Source organism: Sycon ciliatum, chromosome 6 (assembly GCF_964019385.1).
Source record: "Sycon ciliatum chromosome 6, ocSycCili1.1, whole genome shotgun sequence".
Classification (NCBI taxonomy): Eukaryota; Metazoa; Porifera; class Calcarea; order Leucosolenida; family Sycettidae; genus Sycon; species Sycon ciliatum.
The window spans coordinates 24,812,516-24,830,147 of NC_088648.1; the positions used below are offsets into that span (position 1 = coordinate 24,812,516).

General features: G+C 47.3%; 1 protein-coding gene across 1 annotated transcript in view; it reads right to left on the reverse strand.

Moving 5' to 3' along the window:
* Positions 1–17,632, reverse strand: part of LOC135819760 (uncharacterized) — a 42,698-nt gene that overhangs the window by 2,854 nt on the left and 22,212 nt on the right. The window contains exons 8-21 of the mRNA XM_065333022.1: positions 17,154–17,277; positions 16,392–16,521; positions 15,729–15,785; positions 14,495–14,618; positions 12,378–12,524; positions 10,501–10,559; positions 9,255–9,313; positions 5,840–5,982; positions 5,446–5,529; positions 3,744–3,869; positions 3,393–3,446; positions 2,208–2,287; positions 1,448–1,574; positions 687–767 (exon numbers count right to left, since the gene is read on the reverse strand). Of these exons, the coding sequence (XP_065189094.1) occupies positions 687–767; positions 1,448–1,574; positions 2,208–2,287; positions 3,393–3,446; positions 3,744–3,869; positions 5,446–5,529; positions 5,840–5,982; positions 9,255–9,313; positions 10,501–10,559; positions 12,378–12,524; positions 14,495–14,618; positions 15,729–15,785; positions 16,392–16,521; positions 17,154–17,277 (1,395 nt within the window). The remainder of the gene's footprint in view (positions 1–686; positions 768–1,447; positions 1,575–2,207; positions 2,288–3,392; positions 3,447–3,743; positions 3,870–5,445; positions 5,530–5,839; positions 5,983–9,254; positions 9,314–10,500; positions 10,560–12,377; positions 12,525–14,494; positions 14,619–15,728; positions 15,786–16,391; positions 16,522–17,153; positions 17,278–17,632) is intronic.

Below are 17,632 nucleotides of genomic sequence, written 5' to 3' on the forward strand. Positions count from 1 at the left end.
TCCTTGACCTGGATATTCTAAAATTCTGACGGACGCCTCAAGCAGCTTCATGGGACATATTGGATATTTGGATCGTTGAATTTGAGCTAGTTTTGATCGAGTTACGTCCTGTTGAAGTCTAACAGTTGAAGTTGTCAAATTCTACACATTCATGCCTCTCAAAAGGTTCCTTGATCCTAGAGGGTGATGGTGTTCTTGCGGATGCGGAAAACCCGGCCTCAAGCGAACGGTGACATTTTTATCAAAGGGTTCAAATGTGTCCAGTGTGTCATGTGCACTTTTGTTTTTAACCATTCCGGATAATCAAGTGGTCGGATAATTGATGTTTGGATAATCAATGTTTGAATAATCGATGTTGGATAATCGATATTCAACTGCTACCAATCACTAAGTGGGTGTACTGTTTAGGAAAGAAAATGTTTTCGGTTACATCAACAGTACACACAATAAGGGCAGAGGCAGTCAAGAAGGCTATCGGTCGCATCACTGCCACCAGCACCAGCACCATCACCACTGTCACCACCACCACCATCCCCATCACCATCACCACCATCACCACCACCATCACCATCCCCATCATCACCACCACCATCCCCATCACCACCATCACCACCATCCCATCCCCATCCCCATCACCACTGTCAACACCAGCAGTGGCACAGACAGAAACATCAGGCTTCACTCACCGAGAAGATCTCCCTCCTCGTCTCTGGATCAGGAAGGGGAACATAGATAAGCGAGCCAAACCGTCCAGGTCTTAGTAGGGCCTGAAGCAACAATGATAACGACAACAACATCACACTGTTGAAAGCAATTACAAGGACAGCGACAGCAGCCTAATACGCCACACGACTTCAACACAACCAGCAGCGACGGCAGTAGAAGTGACAATGACAAATTGACAACGCATGTATACAAGCGCCCACACCTCCAAAGATTCCGAACACAAACATACATGCACGAACACTCGTGTATAGACACACAAACACAGGTACCCCCCCCCCCCCACACACACACACAGACACACGTACACATACACGCGTGCACTCGCGCACACACACATACAGACAGACACACACACACACACACACACACAGACACACACACAGACACACACACACACACACAGACACACACACAGACACACACACAGACACACACACAGACACACACACAGACACACAGAGACACACACAGACACACGCAGAACAACACACTATACTGGTTTGTTTCCCTAGAAAGCAAAACACTGCAACATCCCTTACAGTGGACCATTTTCTCTCTGAAAAGAGACGTGACTGAAGCGACAATACACAATAGCTTGCAAGTGCCAAGAAAAAGAGACACGACTGAAGCGACAATACACAATAGCTTGCAAGGGAAAGGGGGAGAGACGCGAGTGAAGCGACAATTCACAATAGCTTGCAAGCATCAAGATCACACTCACCTGATCAAGGGCATCGGGCCGGTTGGTAGCCGCGATAACAATGACTTCGCCCAGCTGCTCCACACCGTCCATTTCGGTGAGAAGCTGAGTGACCACACGGTCCCCAACGCGGGAAGACTGGTTCTCACTGCAAACAAAGGTCAGTCAGTGTAGCAGCAGCAGCAGCACCAGCACCAGCACCACCATCAGCAACAGCACCACCAGCACCAGCACCAGCATCAACAACAACAACAACAACAACAACAACAACAACAATAGCAGCAGCAGCACCACCACCACCACCACCACCACCACCACCACCACCAATAGCAGCAGCAGCAGCAGCAGCAGCAGCAGCAATACCACCACCACCACCACCAATAGCAGCAGCAGCAGCAATACTACCAGCAGCAGCAACACCACCAGCAGAAGCAACACATAGGTCAAGCAGGAACAGAAGCAAGCAGCAGATCTGTGCATCCTGACCAGTCCATGATCAGTCCATGATCAGTACATGGCAGTACATGGCAGTACATGGCAGCACATGGCAGGCTTATGGCCGAGGAGTACTTCCTAGATTTACCAGCACAGTGGTCGAGCTACAAGGGTGGCAGGACGTAGAGAGCAGAGTAGAGTGTGAACGAGTCTGAGAGTAATCCGGCCTACAAGCTGTGTGCGTCCTCCACATGCTCATTGACATTCAGGTGTTCAGTCAAGTGGAGGCGATAGCAGCAGCAGTAGCAGCAGTAGTAGCAGCAGCAGCAAGCGCAATGAGACTTACCCTTCGCGCTTCACTCCCAGTGCATCAATCTCGTCAAAAAAGATGATAGACGGTGAAGCAGCTCTTGCTCGCCTGAACACCTATACCCAGAATAACGGAAACAACAACGACAACAACGACGACGGCGACAGAAGCAGCAACAGCAATGACAGCAGCAGCAGCAGCAACCACAGTAGCAACGATAGTAGCAACAACGACAGTAGCAACAACGACAGTAGCAACACACCACCCACAGCAAAAACAACAAACAACAAACAGACACAACATGAAGGCAAAGGAAGAAGAGGTTGGTGCGACTTCGGCGATACTTAGGGAATTGTGTGTCGCGCCCTAATAGGCGACCTCGCACTTTTACTGCCCACTTGAATCTCACTAGACTGACTCACGACTGCCATCCAGAGCACACGAGAAGTGCAGTGGACCTTCCACTCGGCAAACCAGCAAGAAAGCACAATGGTGCTTTCCTGTTAGTCAGTACACAGTGTTGCGAGGAATTCACCCATCATCAGCTGAGCTCGAGTAGGCTATTGGAATTTGTGTTCCGAGAGCACTGCGTTATGTAGTGCTCTCCGAGCCAAAATATCACCACGCGTACATGCTAGTACACAAACTTACTGCGACGCTTCGCATCCAGCGCGACAAACACCTCACGAACTCCGGACAGCAGCGTGAATCAGTGTCGCTCATGGAGAGAAGGTCATGGCAGATGTTGGTAATGCGCGCACGCTGATCTACAACCTGATCTACACGCTGATCTACACGCTGATCTACACGCTGATCTACACGCTGATCTACACGCTGATCTACACGCTGATCTACACGCTGATCTACACGCTGATCTACACGCTGGTCTACATGGTATGCACCCTACGCACTGTACTTGGAAAACTTTATGTGAGCTTTCGCCGTCGGAGACCCCATATGCAAAGACACACATGACAAGGAGGAGATTGGACGTGTGAAGTAAAATTGAGGACTGCATTGATGTACCATCCCGTCCAAACACTCATACGTGCAAGCACTCAAATGCACACGTGCACACACACAGACACACGCCACACAGACACAGACACACACACAGACACACACATACACACACACACACACACACACACATTTGCGGGCGCACAAACACACACATGCACGGGCCTCCAAGAGGTACGCAAACACATCCATTCTTCCTACCTCTCTAACTGATCGTTCCGATTCACCGACGTACTTGTTAAATAGCTCAGGACCCTGCATAAAAAAACGCAGAAGATATCCAAGTTGTGATGGCATGCATTCCACAGCGCACATGTACACCAGTATGTATGTACGCATATGTACACATCCATGGACAAAAACATGCATGTATACACACAGACAAAAACAAAACACGAACACGCACACAGTTGCACAGACGCACACACACACACACACACACACACACGCACGCACGCACACACACGCGCGCGCATGCACACACGCACACACACACGCACACGCACGCACACACACACACACACACACACACACACACACACACACACTTACCTTCACAGCTATAAAGTTCATACCACTCTCTGTCGCCAAAGCACGTGCTATCATCGTCTTACTGCACCCTGGTGGACCGTACATCAGAGCACCACGCGGTCGCGGTCTACCCGCTTCTTCAAAGTTCTGCAAGTTAAAACAAAATGCAATACAGAATCAGTCAGGAAGTGAACTGCCTGAAAAGTGAAAAATGCCAACCCCACTATGACCAAAACCTGGGACCTTGTTTGTCATGAGCAGTGCACTACACATTTGAGCTATTGGACCACGCCAACAATAGAAGGCACTGACAACTTCATCACTCCAACGGCAGCTCACAACACGTGCCACACATACTGATGCAATAGAGAATTAGGTCTGTGGATGGATTTCTGTGCCTAAGGGGTCGTCCGTAATTTTCGAAAAATTAAGAAATCCGTCCTCGTGCAAAATTGTCTCTGACCCACCCACCCACCCCCCATTTTTTCCCATTAATTTTTTGATTTTTACCGATGCCGGCATACCCAGCTCGAAAAATAAGAACTCCTGACCCCATGTTTTCTGACTGCACCTGTGTCAAGTACTAGTAGCTAAGTACAGTGAGTATTAGGTCTACCGACGTCACGGCCATGCACCGTCCTACGTACAACTACAGTTGAACATCGATTATCCGACCACCTCTGGGCAGACAACTGTCAGGCGGTGTTCAGATAAGGCAAATGTTCCGGATAAGAAACATGTACATGTACGACCTTTTTACTTTTCAAAATTTTCGTATTTTTTTAATGGCTCACTACATGCACAGTGCGTACTCTACGGCACATGCGCCCAAAAAAACTGTTACGGATAATCGAATGGTCGGATAGTCGATGTGCGGATAATCGATGTTCAACTGTACATGAAAAGTCATGTATATCATAGTAGATACTGGTGTTAGCGACAATCGATCCTACACTACGTCTACAGTACAGTACACAGTCAGCTATAATCAGTGCAACAAGTGTATGAAAGTCACTGGAGCAAAAAAAAAAAAAAAAGTACGAAAAATCAAAAAATTAAATTCCGCCAGCACTCTTGACCACCCACCCCCTTTTTGCCTGAGGACGGATTTTTTAATTTTTCGAAAAATACGGACGACCCCTAATACAAATAAACTTCTTCACTTCTTCTTCTTACAAAAAAAAAAAAAAAAAAAAAAAAGGTCGCAAGAGAGCTGATCATGACTCAACCTTTCCAAAAAGCACAAGATTGCCAATTTCACCCGAAACCGAAGTTGTCACCAAAATGGAACGCGGTGTGTCGCTGGGCCTAAGACTTTTTTCCCTTTGGTGAGACGGATAAGGGTTAACCTCGAAAGGTTCCTTCAACACAATCTGCATCAAAATTGCGCGAGTTCAGCAATAAAGGTCTTCATAGACACAGCAGAGAGTCAAACGCTATCACGCTGCTGGCTGATCATACACCAGCATACATTCACACTTGGTCAGTACCGGCACTCGAGTTTGCAAGAAGACCACACGCCCATGCATCCAGTACACATGCCAGCACAAATGCAGATACGCAAAAGTGCCCCCCCCCCCCCCATACACACACACACACGCATGCACGTACGCACACACACACACACACACACACACACACACACACACACACACACACACACACATGCGAACATGCACGCACGCACACACACACTCACACACATACGTAATAGTGAGAGTACCTTGCGATACTTGAGCGGAAACTCAACGACATGGCTGAGTTTTTTCTTGACCTCTGACAGGCCACCAATATCACTCCAGCGGACCTGTAACAGAAATACACACAACATTATGAACACAATCAGCCGCAGTGGCTAGAAATGACATACGGCTCTTGTGCACACAACAATTTTGGGACACACACAGGCGCATACGCATGCATTCACATGCACACGTACATGCACACACGTACATACACACACGTGCACACACGTACACACAGACACCAATTCATGCACGCACAGCCAGCCAGCCAGCCAGCCAGCCAGCCAGACAGACAGGCAGACGCATACGCATTCACACACTCGGTCAAAAGACCTGTCGAGCACAACGCGGAGAAAAGAAAGAGAGTCTGACCTTGGGAACTTCCACAGTGATTCCCATCATGGCGCTCGGTTTCACTTTGCGCATGCCAAGCTCAATGTCGGCCAGTGTCATGTACATATCGTCAGCAGTAGCGCAAGGTGTCGCCAATAAGCGCTTCCCGCATTGCTTCCCGGCTACGCAAACACAAGAGCAGACAGAACACAGAAATTGACGGTATGTGAAAATTGATTGAAACTCCATTCAATACTTGTATTCGGATGGACAGCCAAGGCTTAATTTATTGGAAAGAAAAACGACCAAGGAACTACAAGTTACGCTATAATGTCCACTATTAACACCACCAGTTATCGCATGAGCTGATTGTTTAGTAACTGGTGGTGTTAGTGGACAGTATAGCGTAACGTGTAGTTCCTTGGTCTTTCTTCTTTTCTATAAATTACTTGTATTACTTGTACTGCAGTGCTGTCGCGCGCCGAAGAACAGAGCGCCGAAGACCGACCAGGCTAGAATTTCAGCACAGCACAGCATACCAATGTATACACGGCGATTCAACTACTGTAAAAGCCATTATTCTAACGAGGCGCATGTATAACGATTTCCCAAAATTGACTAGTTTACGTGTACCAAAGGTAACGATTCTCACTCATTCTCAACGCTCAATAGGACAGTATATGTGTCGATGTCTGTATAACGATTTCTATTTTAACGACAGGTTTCTCCTCGTTAACGTTATTATAGACTGTATAGGCCACACTTTGTTTTTTCTATGTTTCTCGTCATCGCCCGCGTAGGTTTTCAGAAATTTCGGAAGAAAAAAAAAGTTCGTACTAGGCCACCTAGAATTAATTCGTTGTTTCGGGTCACTTCACTCAGCTGTACCAGGGCCGGTCGGTCGGGTTTATTTTTCATTTTATTTTTTATTTTAGTTGCGGGCATGTGCATACATGTACAATTGTGCATATCGAATAGCTTTTCTCCATCAAGCCAGTCGATCAAATCTGACTGTAGTCGATCCAGCATAGCCATTGTCCCATCAGATCCAGGTCTCCTCCAGGACCAGATCTTGGCCTCGCTGGCAAACGAGTCTGACGAGCAGCTCTCACCGAAGTCCTTGAAAACTTCTGTCAATGAGCGACGCAGTGGCCGAGCTGATGCTGTTTCAGGACCGATTGCGAATCGGAGATAGAAGACAACGTCGTCACCAAGCGCTGCATCCTGTTAATTGGCTGCTTCTGAGGTCGATGTCTGGACTGCTATATATTTTGGGTCGCGTGTACGTGTGTACATAGTCTACCTTGTACTTGTAGTCATGCACATTTGCATGCACTAAAAAAAAAAAAATTGCGGTCGGGTGAAAAAAGACGGTCGGTCGGGTGACCCGAAACAACTGGGTGGCCCTACGTACATTGTACATGTATGTGCGCTGCACATGCTGCAGCAGCTAGGTGCGTCAATCAAAACCGTAAATGTTTGCACCACAGCAGCAACGGAGCGTTCTCCGTCCGTTCTCTGGGATGAAGGCTGCCATGACGAAGCTTTCAGTCGTTCACTGTCTGAGCCTCGTGGGTCCCAGGAATACCGTAAGTCGGACGAGTTCCGTGGCAACTGGCGTCTGTGGAACGATGTCGTGGGCAGAAAATCCAAGCAAAGGACGCATGGCGAGGAAAAGATGAGCAGCGTGGAGACAAGAGTTTGATAACCGGACACAAGAACGTTGAAGTAACAAAACCAAAAATGACGAGTGGGAAAGCGTTTGTTGATGCGATAGCAGATAAATGTATGTTCTCTTCGCCATCTCGTATTCATCAAACTTTATACTCTCATTGTTGCAGTTTGCCTGATATTCGTGGGCTGATGTGATAATGACTATGTACAGTTAGTAGTGCAATCATGTATGGGACTACATCGTACATGTTTGTACAATGTAGTACTCTATACATGGTATACGCAGTGTCTCGTATGAATCACGCAAACACATGTAAAATGTATACAGTTTTCAGTAGAAATTGTTCTTGTTTTTTCTTTGGCTTTTGTTTTTTATCCGCCCGCCCGCATACCTTTTGTTAAAATTTGCCGACGAGAAACATAGAAAAAACAAAGTGTGGCCATACTGTAAAAACCGGAAAGTTTAACGAACAAAAAGTTTAAAGTTTTTTGTAATTCTGGCATGTTAACGTGCAGAAAGTTTAAAGATGGCTACCTGGCCACCCATCTGTATGCGCACCCTTACACAGACATCTCAAACCGGGTTCGCGATAACGTTTCTTCGAATAACGAGAAAAAAAGTTGGTCGTTTTAAAGTACATGAAAATAAGAACGGTCTAGGCGAAGAGGCTGATCCCCAAGTTCCCTCAGCACCTGTCAGTACTATACTTGCATTTCTCCATTGCAATACTTCTCTTCAATCCAAACACGCAACACACGGCATCTCGGCAGTAGGCCTTGGCGGACAATGCCGGCAGAAAAATTGGCAGAATTCGGTTTCTGGTAAGTTTCATGCGTGTTTGGTATGTGGATAAAGAAATGGAGCAGAATTCGAGGAATTGCGCGATACGGTTTGTATGGTCCTGCCAATTTCACTGCTTTTCGAGCAGAATCTGCCACCTTTTCGAGCATTATCCGCCAGGGCCTACTCGGCAGCAGATGTCACTTTAAAAGGTTCACCAAGTTTTCGAATGTGTGGCCCATGGTCAGGATGGCTTACTTGACGTCACGTTAGGGCGCGTTTGCTTGGTACGATCTAGAACAAGGATCGAACAGCTGGTGCACACGGCGCAGCTTCATGTCAAGCAAACGGTACTCCAGAAACAGAGTGCATTTCTGTGAGACATGCGGCAAACTTGGCCGCGTTTGTCGAAATGTGTACACGTCACCACGGTCACTGCGTACGCTATGCGACGACAGTCCTGTATGGTGGTGAGTGAGTTCACGGAGTGAATGCCCCGGGGGCCTCTCGCGTAACTACTCACAGTGCTGTGTTGGAGCGCTCAATCTGAACTGTCACCTATATTTTCAGCATACTGCATGATTGTATTTCAGAGTGCTAGAATCTGTTGCGCAAGTAACAATGATGTCCGCAGAACACTTACGGCGTGTAGCAGAGTCTTTTGCACCTTTTCTCCGTGTGTTAGCAAATAGCACGTCTGTTACCTCTAAGCGCGTGATCGCGCTTCTTCATGTATAAAACTGTGCCTTCATATTAATTCTAGCCATTCATTATTCTCAACCTTCACTGATGAGACCTTAGTGATTGAAACAGCGCTATATGGAGGGAAACAATTATTGTGTTAATATCTACAACTCAGAGTCGTGTTGCTGGTTCGTGAAGTGGGCCAGAGAGGGTGCATGCGGTGGTGGTGGAATAACTTCATGAGATTATCGATGTAACTAACAACAACTTGGCAGTTCTGGACATGCCTAGTGATAGACAAGTCGCGCAGCTTACCTTGCTCGAAAACCTTTACAAGATCGCCACCAACGTATCCGTTCGCTTTACCAGCCAACCTAAGCATAACAACAACAACACAAACAACAGTGCAACATGATATTGACGCAATTTCCCGAGTGTGTGTGTGTGTGTGCGCGCGGGTGGGCGGGCGTGTGTGTGTGTGTGTGCGCGGGTGGGCGGGCGTGTGTGTGTGTGTGTGTGTGTGTGTGTGTGTGCGTGCGTGTGTGTGTACGAAGTTAAGAATAACTTAAGATACAGTTGAACATAGAGATTTCTCCCACTTAAGTATTTCTAAAGGCATACGTGGTCATCACAGAAGTTTTTTGCCGTCACTGAAAGGAGCCTAGCAACATTAGAAAAAGTGTGCACACAGTCATACCAGGACACCAGAACAATAATACATCATCGGTTTAATTAAACATCGTTTTCGTGTGACTAACATCAGAAATCAGGTATCTAATATCAGACTTAAGGCCGATTCACAATGCAGCTTTTTGCGACGCGACATGCAACTTACGACACCTGCGCCGAGCTGCGACAGCGACACATGGTTCACAATCTTTTTGGTGTTTTGCGGCATCCCTGTGCAGTGCTGCATGTATTATGCACATGCAGCACTGCATGTCCACCCAGGGTAGAAACTGTACTCCATATGTGTGGGTCGCGCGTCGCATGTCACAAAAGTTGAACTTTCTTCAACTTCTGCGACAGGTGCCTTAGGGCCCGGTCACACATGCACTCGAAAGTAGCGTATACGCTGAAGCGAGGTCGCAGGAGCGAAAAATGGCATGGCAACGGCGAAAAGCGGAACTTCCGCTTCAGCAGAAACTCCAATCCGCTTCCTCCAAAATTTTCGAAGCGAGACTGTCGCTTCTGCGGATTCGCTTCAGCGGAAAACACCACGGTCTGCTGTATATGGACTTGCTACGAGAAATTTGTATGCGTATGATGTCCATGCAACAAAAATGCGTGCAAGATAGTCATTGACCTCGTCTATTCTCCGAACCGTATGCACCACAGTCTCATTTTCCGCCAAAGTAGGAGTTGTGCCCTGTTTGTATGTGTGACCACACACACGTGGTTTCGCTGGAGCGACACCAGCCTCGCTGCCGCCGAACCTCGTCGCCGAAGCGAATCCCAGTGCATGTGTGACCGGGCCCTTACACCTAGGACAGGCACTTTCTTGTCGCAACTGTCGCAAATCGCGTCGCAAAAAGTTGTACTATGGATCAGCCTCCAGTACCTGGCAATGTCTTCCTTCGTGAGGTTGTGCTTCATTTTGCCCAACATGATATCCAGAATCTACACCAGCATACAGACACATAAGCACAGCAACACAAATATGTACATGTACAAGTATCATGCTTCCGCACACAAAAGCTGTATGAGAAAAGTCTTCGTTTTCGGGGAATTTGAGAGGCTGTCATTGCGCGTGTAAAAGTGGCAATGTCAGACGATATTTTTAAATCTTGAAACCAGTAAAATAAGTGATCCATCCTTCAATTCAGAATCAAAAATGCCCTGTACAGGTCAGGGTTTACGTAAATCCAAGCAACAGCAGTGGTAGTTAAACGTCAGGCGAAATTACTGGTCAGTCGGCGACACGCATTTTTCACAAAAATTTGCGTTTCACCTGCTGGGAGAGTATGCGTGTTCTCGAGTCTCATCCTGAGCACGTTTTTTTCTTCTTTTTTTCAGCTCCAGTATAGCTGTATTTTTCATTGCAAAGCCGTCCTCGATGGTTGTGTTCGTTGTTCAAACTAAGTGGACATTCAATCATGAAGGCAGAGGACATTGGAGCCTGATTGGAGTTTCTCGTGGCATAGGACGGCCACACAGAGACACTTTGGGATTTTCTGAATATAAAATACCGTACGCACGATGCTGAGATCAATTTGTGCGATATCAAATTGTTTGTGATCTACCACATCGAGCAGAACGGGATCCAAACACAAGCTTACCGACGGTTAGGCTGCCGACCTGACTGGACAAATGATCCCTGGCTTCACCAGACGCCAGAAGTCGGAGACCATGTCCTTTGCCGCGACGTCCATCTCCAAAAAGAACTCCATCTTCGTCGTGAAAAGGCTTGAAATACTCAATATTCAACCGAGATTCGCGGACTCGCGCTTTCTCGGATCGATTAATTTCCTGTTGGAACAGTTGCAGGGCAGCTTCCCGCCACTGTTTCAACAGACGATGACTCCAAAGCAAGCCTGGAACAAGCCATATCGAGGTTGCAAGCCACCCCTCTCAGCAAAAAATTCGAAGAAATTCGAAATTTCAGTGGTGGAAGATATACTATGAAGAGAATTTCAAAAAGTATGTTTCGCAGAGCGATCGCTCAACCTACGTCATTCAAACTTTGCAGGATGGTTCAGACGTACATGCTACGCATGGAACCACAGGCGATGATGCCATAGCTGACACACAGAGTAACACGCACAGCAGATTCGTGTGCACAGATACTAAATTAGTGGACGTCGTCATCTTCTTCCCGCTGATCTCGAATGTACTATGACGTGCTATTTCGCCTGACGATGTGCTCGAAGTTGGATGATAAGTCGGGGACGGTGGAGCCGTGGCAGTTGGCCAGGCCAGGGTCGCACCAACTGCTTGGCCGACAACTCCCAAGTTTACTGGCGAGGAGGTCTTGAATACCGTACTTCCCCCAATATAATTTTCACGTTTTACACTAAAATTCAGGGTAAAAAAGGGGGTGAAGCTTACAATCGAGCATGACTTACTACTGAAGTGAATACATCGAAACAATATTGCTCAAACCTGAAAATGGGGATGCTACTTATAATCGAGTGCGCCTTGTAACCGGGGAAATACGGTACCCGTCATGTCCTACACGAAGTATGAAGGACTATGGTACGGCCAGACCAATCAACAACGGCTTTCTCCAGTCCTGTCAGCACCCGCCACTGTCGCGAGCGGAGATGCATCACTGAACACAAACTGTAAGTTAGGATGAGATAGCACAAAAGTGCGTCCTACGTTGTTGTTACGGGTACCAAAGTGCAACATTGAGGGAAGGTACAAAAATTACGACTTGCAATGCCAAAAAAATAAAAGGAAATCCGTCTCCGAGCAAAAAATAAATTCGCCCCCTACCTGCACACGCTCGTCAGTTGTTGGCGGCATGACCTCGATGCAATCGGACAAACGGCCGTCCGCACGCATACTGGGACACACGGCATCTTCGCTCACGGCCGTCGCCAGTACCATCACTGAACCGTCGGCAGATGAGCTTGACGATGACTGAATACAACAACAGCAAAGAAGAGAAACGACACAACGACGAGGCAGTGTAAACGACAATGCTTACCCTCGTGGCCGGCTGACGTCTTTGTCAAATGCACACTATGGGTAGCATGAAACCAGAAATTTTGTTTGTAATATTTTCAGAATGTGTGAGTGTTCCGGCTGCGTTTCATTTCAGCACCGACCAGTTGGGTGTTCTCCCCTGCAAGTGTAATGGGTAGCCGAGTGGTAGGCGCGGTGTAATCAACAAGAGTTATCTTTTATACTATTTCTTTCAGGTACACACCTGAGATATAATAATTATTAGTGAAAGAAGAAGCGGCAAATAAATAACTTTCTCTCCGGTGCTCACCTAGAGGCTGATTTCTTCTTCTTCGAGTTAGCTTTCGTTGCTATCTAATCTAATCTAATTAAAACAGAAAAACGCAGCTGCTTTTATGCAGCAGACGCCGTACGCTTATATGCGGAGATACAGTTGAACATCGATTATCCGACCACCTCTGGGCAGACAACTGTCAGGCGGTGTTCAGATAAGGCAAATGTTCCGGATAAGAAAAAAACTGTCACTCACACACTTTCAGTGGTTATTACTAGCCGCACGACCTTTTTACTTTTTACTTTTCAAATTTTTCGTATTTTTTGAATGGCTCACTACATGCACAGTGCGTACTCTACGGCACATGCGCCCAAAAAAACTGTTACGGATAATCGAATGGTCGGATAGTCGATGTGCGGATAATCGATGTTCAACTGTACACTAAAATTAATATACATAAGGTCGTTCCGTATTAGTTCCGTACTACTTCCGTATTGGTCGGGCAGGGATCCTACACAAGTACTGTAATTTCACAAATTTTCCGGCGTACTTTTATTTTCGGTACTTTCGGTGAGTCTGTTTCATACCTAAAATTTCAATACACCGAACAAACACTAACACACATAATCCAATAGGGTACTGCTTCTCTGTACCTAACATTTCTGCTCACCTAACCTGCCCTTTTGCCCTCATACCGAAAATATTGAGCACCGAAAATTTCTGAAATTAAAGTACGTGTACTACAGTTGCGCTCACTGAAATCCGACCCAAAGTGCAAAACTGACGCCCTGGGCCAGTTCCGATTACATCATTGTATCTGTACATGTGTACGTCCAGCCGCATTCGTACCACTTCCTGGACGTCAAGGGCTGTGCAGGTTGAGGACGCCAGCCTTGCACATTGGGTGGGATTTCAGCTGCCTGCAAGTACTAGCACAGCGCTGGCAACTGAAATCCCACCCCCTGAGCGGTGCGCTCACATTGTAACACTACGAAATAGAGGCCGCTAGAAAGTGAACACAGCGCCCAGGGGGTGGGATTTCAGTGCCTGCCAGTACTAGTAGAACAGGGCTACAATGTACAGAACTGGCAGCACAGTATGCTGGTATTGAATTTAGGACGTAATCCGTTCGTACCGAAGTAAGTTACCAGAAATAAACCCCGCCGGAAATTTCTGGCTTTACGCTGGCAGAAAATAATTACTGCTGGAGCACTCTGCCTCTCACGAGCACCCCCACCTTGCTTGAAAACAGCCAGAAAAAGAAGAAGAAAAACGTGTCACAACAGTGTGTGATTGGGACAGCAAGGTGTCACAAGTCGACCGACCGTGCACACAAAAACACAATATTCGAAGTGCCACAAACTTCCGTCGATCGATACAGCAAAAGTTTTTTTTATTGTAAGTATAGTTGCTTCGTACGTCGCTGGAAAGCCTTGGACATCGGCTGCACGTAGAGTGCCATTTTAGCCGCCTCCTAGCAAAAAAACCTTTTAAAAAATGAAAGCCAAACGTACCGGTACTATAGTCCCGGTACGCTAGTAGACCGGTAAAGGGTTAAAGGGTTAACTGAAGTAAACATCCATATAATATAATTATGGATGTTATCACGAAGTGTCCAATAGACGAGGCGAGATCTCACAAAAATGCATACCTGTTCAAGGCTGTCCATGAGCGAAATCAGCGTCTTACGAGTGGTCTTCAGAGAGTCTGTCGTTTCCGTGTTGATGGGCGGACACAGCTGATCGATGCCTTCGATCACCAGTATGCACCGGGGACTACACACAGCACACAGCATACACCACACACAGCATACACCACACACAGCATACACCACACACAGCATACACCACACACAGCACGCAGCACACATGGAAACACGGGCACAGATGCTTACAAAAAATCACGGCTCGCGTGGGACTCGGCTGGAGGCCGAGTCTCACGTGTCCCTAGGAACACCACCACCCTCTACGGATCAAGGCGCACACAAGCATAAATACAAGCACACACACACATCCACTCACACAGTCCCTCTCCCACCCCCCACACACACACGAAATGAATCAGAAGAGATTTTACATGAACACCTCCATTATGAAATCATAAACAACATACATGTAGATTGTGGATGCAAACACATAGACAACATGCCGATCACATCGCTAGAAAACCGGTACTAGTAGCCACCGCTATGATCTTTAACCCTTTGAGGCCCATAGTACGGATATATCCGTACCAGTGCACAGTGCATACTTTTCAAAGCGCAACCTGGCGTAATTCGGCTGTCCCTTGACCAAATCGGACAATCGAAAGGGCTATCGACATTAGAATTGCCTCAGCTATCGGCTCGAAAAAACCCGAAAGCGATCCGAGTTCGGAGAGCGGAGATACGAGACTCGAACTAAATTCGCTCAGCAGAGTCAACTCGAGCGCGTGCATTTTGAACTCGTTTTTATGGGTTTTCCCTGACTCGCGGCCCACGCAGCTACAGATAGTTCACGTCATCGCAAAGGCATGTTTCTCAGCTCTCTAGTAAAAACATTTGAGCGATCTGCGATGCAATTTGTTGAAATGGCAGAGAATTTGAGTTGGGCGCTCGCAATGCTGGCTTTGGAGCGCCGTATCGCGCTGCGGCGCTGGTTCTGTGGATCGAGTGATGTATTGCTGGCTATCGCTGTGTTCCTCTGGCCAAGAGCTTTCGAGAAAGCCCAAGATCACCAAAATCGGCCAAAGGACATCAAAGTTACGACCAGATAAGTACCTGGGCTCGCGTATGCATTTCTTGAAATAATTGTGGGCCCTAAAGGGTTAAACAATCCATGTGTAAATGAGCCTCGGGACTTTTCAGAAGGCTACCACCAGTTCGGCACCACCAGTTCGGCACTTACTGCTTAAGAGCCTGGTCAAATGCATCGCTCAGAAGCTGTTCCAGGTCCTCCGACGGCCTGCAAACGCATCCATACACGCACAAGCATGTGTACATGAACCCACACATGCGCACCCATGCACGCACGCACACACGCACGCGCGCGCGCACACACACACACACACACACACACACACACACACACACACACACGGGTGTGCGCGCACGCATACACACACATGCATGCACGTACACACGTACACACACACGCACGTACAAGCACTCGTATCAACTTTATTAGAATCTCTTCTTGAATAAAAGGGCCGATTTTTAGACACTTAGAATTGAGTAAATGCCCTCTCAAATAGAAGCCTGTCGACATAGTTCACTGGTTGTTGCCAATACGGCATGGCGACTGTCACACAGACAAGGAAGAATCCCAATAACAACAGCGTCTCTTCCAAACAAGCCTCACTCGATAAGAAGCAACATGAGAATAGAGGATATGCAATACACGTCACAAAGTACGTTTGCAAGTTCTTCTATATATGGGGTTTCTGTATGCACTTTACTTTAGTGACTTTACCCATAAATGGGCATTTTGCCACTCAGCTAGCTCCCATATAAGGTAAATTTGATGTCGTTGCATATCTTCAATAGGAAATGAGTGGCATACAATACTCACGATTCAGTGAGGCTGCCTCCATTAACGTAGACATGGGGTATTGCCAGCTCACGCACCAGAGCACGCAACAGAAGCGTCTTCCCGGACCTGACTGGCCCGTGCAGGAGGACACCGCGGGTGCGCGGATAACCTGTTAACGGGGTATTACACACACACACACACACACACACACACACGCACGCACACACACACGCACGCGCGCGCACATACACACACACACACACATACACACACGAACACACACACACACTTCTAAGGTGAGGCAACGTTGGCTTGATGGAATTTTGTCCGTAGCTTGTTCCTGCATGCTGTGGCGTGACTCGTTTCTACAAAAATAAATCATGTGATTTTTTAACCATTTTGCAAGCGTGTGCCAGTTGCAAGGTTTCTTTCAGAATTATATTCAAGGGCCTTGCACAGTCGGTCTACACCCCAAAGGAAACCTACCTGAAAAACATAGAGAGAGAGAGAGAGAGAGAGAGAGAGAGAGAGAGAGAGAGAGAGAGAGAGAGAGAGAGAGAGAGAGAGAGAGAGAGAGAGAGAGAGGAGAGAGAGAGAGAGAGAGAGAGAGAGAGAGAGAGAGAGAGAGAGAGAGAGAGAGAGAGAGAGAGAGAGAGAGAGAGAGAGAGAGAGAGAGAGAGAGAGAGAGAGAGAGAGAGAGAGAGAGAGAGGAGAGAGAGAGAGAGAGAGAGGAGAGAGAGAGAGAGAGAGAGAGAGAGAGAGAAGAGAGAGAGAGAGCACATACTAATCTTGTCAACGCACCGACAACCGTGCCGATCTCCGTCGACATTGGCGGTACGAAAGCATCAGTCAGCTCTTCGATTTGCTGCTTCAGGCCACCAATGTCCGCAAACGTAACATCCAATGCTAGCTGCTTTGGCATACCCTACATGTAGAATACAGAGCATTTAAGAACCACAGGTAAAAAAATGTGATCAGTGCTTCGGGATTTAAAAAATGACGACCACTAGGACTGGGTGTGGACATAGAAATCCAGTGGAATGAGTGAGGCCGGCACCCTTGCTTACGTAGCGTGTACTACACTCATTGCAACACTGTGACAATGGAGCAGCATGCATGCAGTAGTGGTCACGACTGCAAGGCCAGCGCCCCGGCGGCCGCTTGACTTCTCAACGGATTTCGATGTCTGCAGCACCAGTAGCTGCTCTGAAGACGATGCGCTCCATGCCTTTAGAACATGGAGCCAGCATACACAGGCTAATGAAGACGTGAGGGAAACG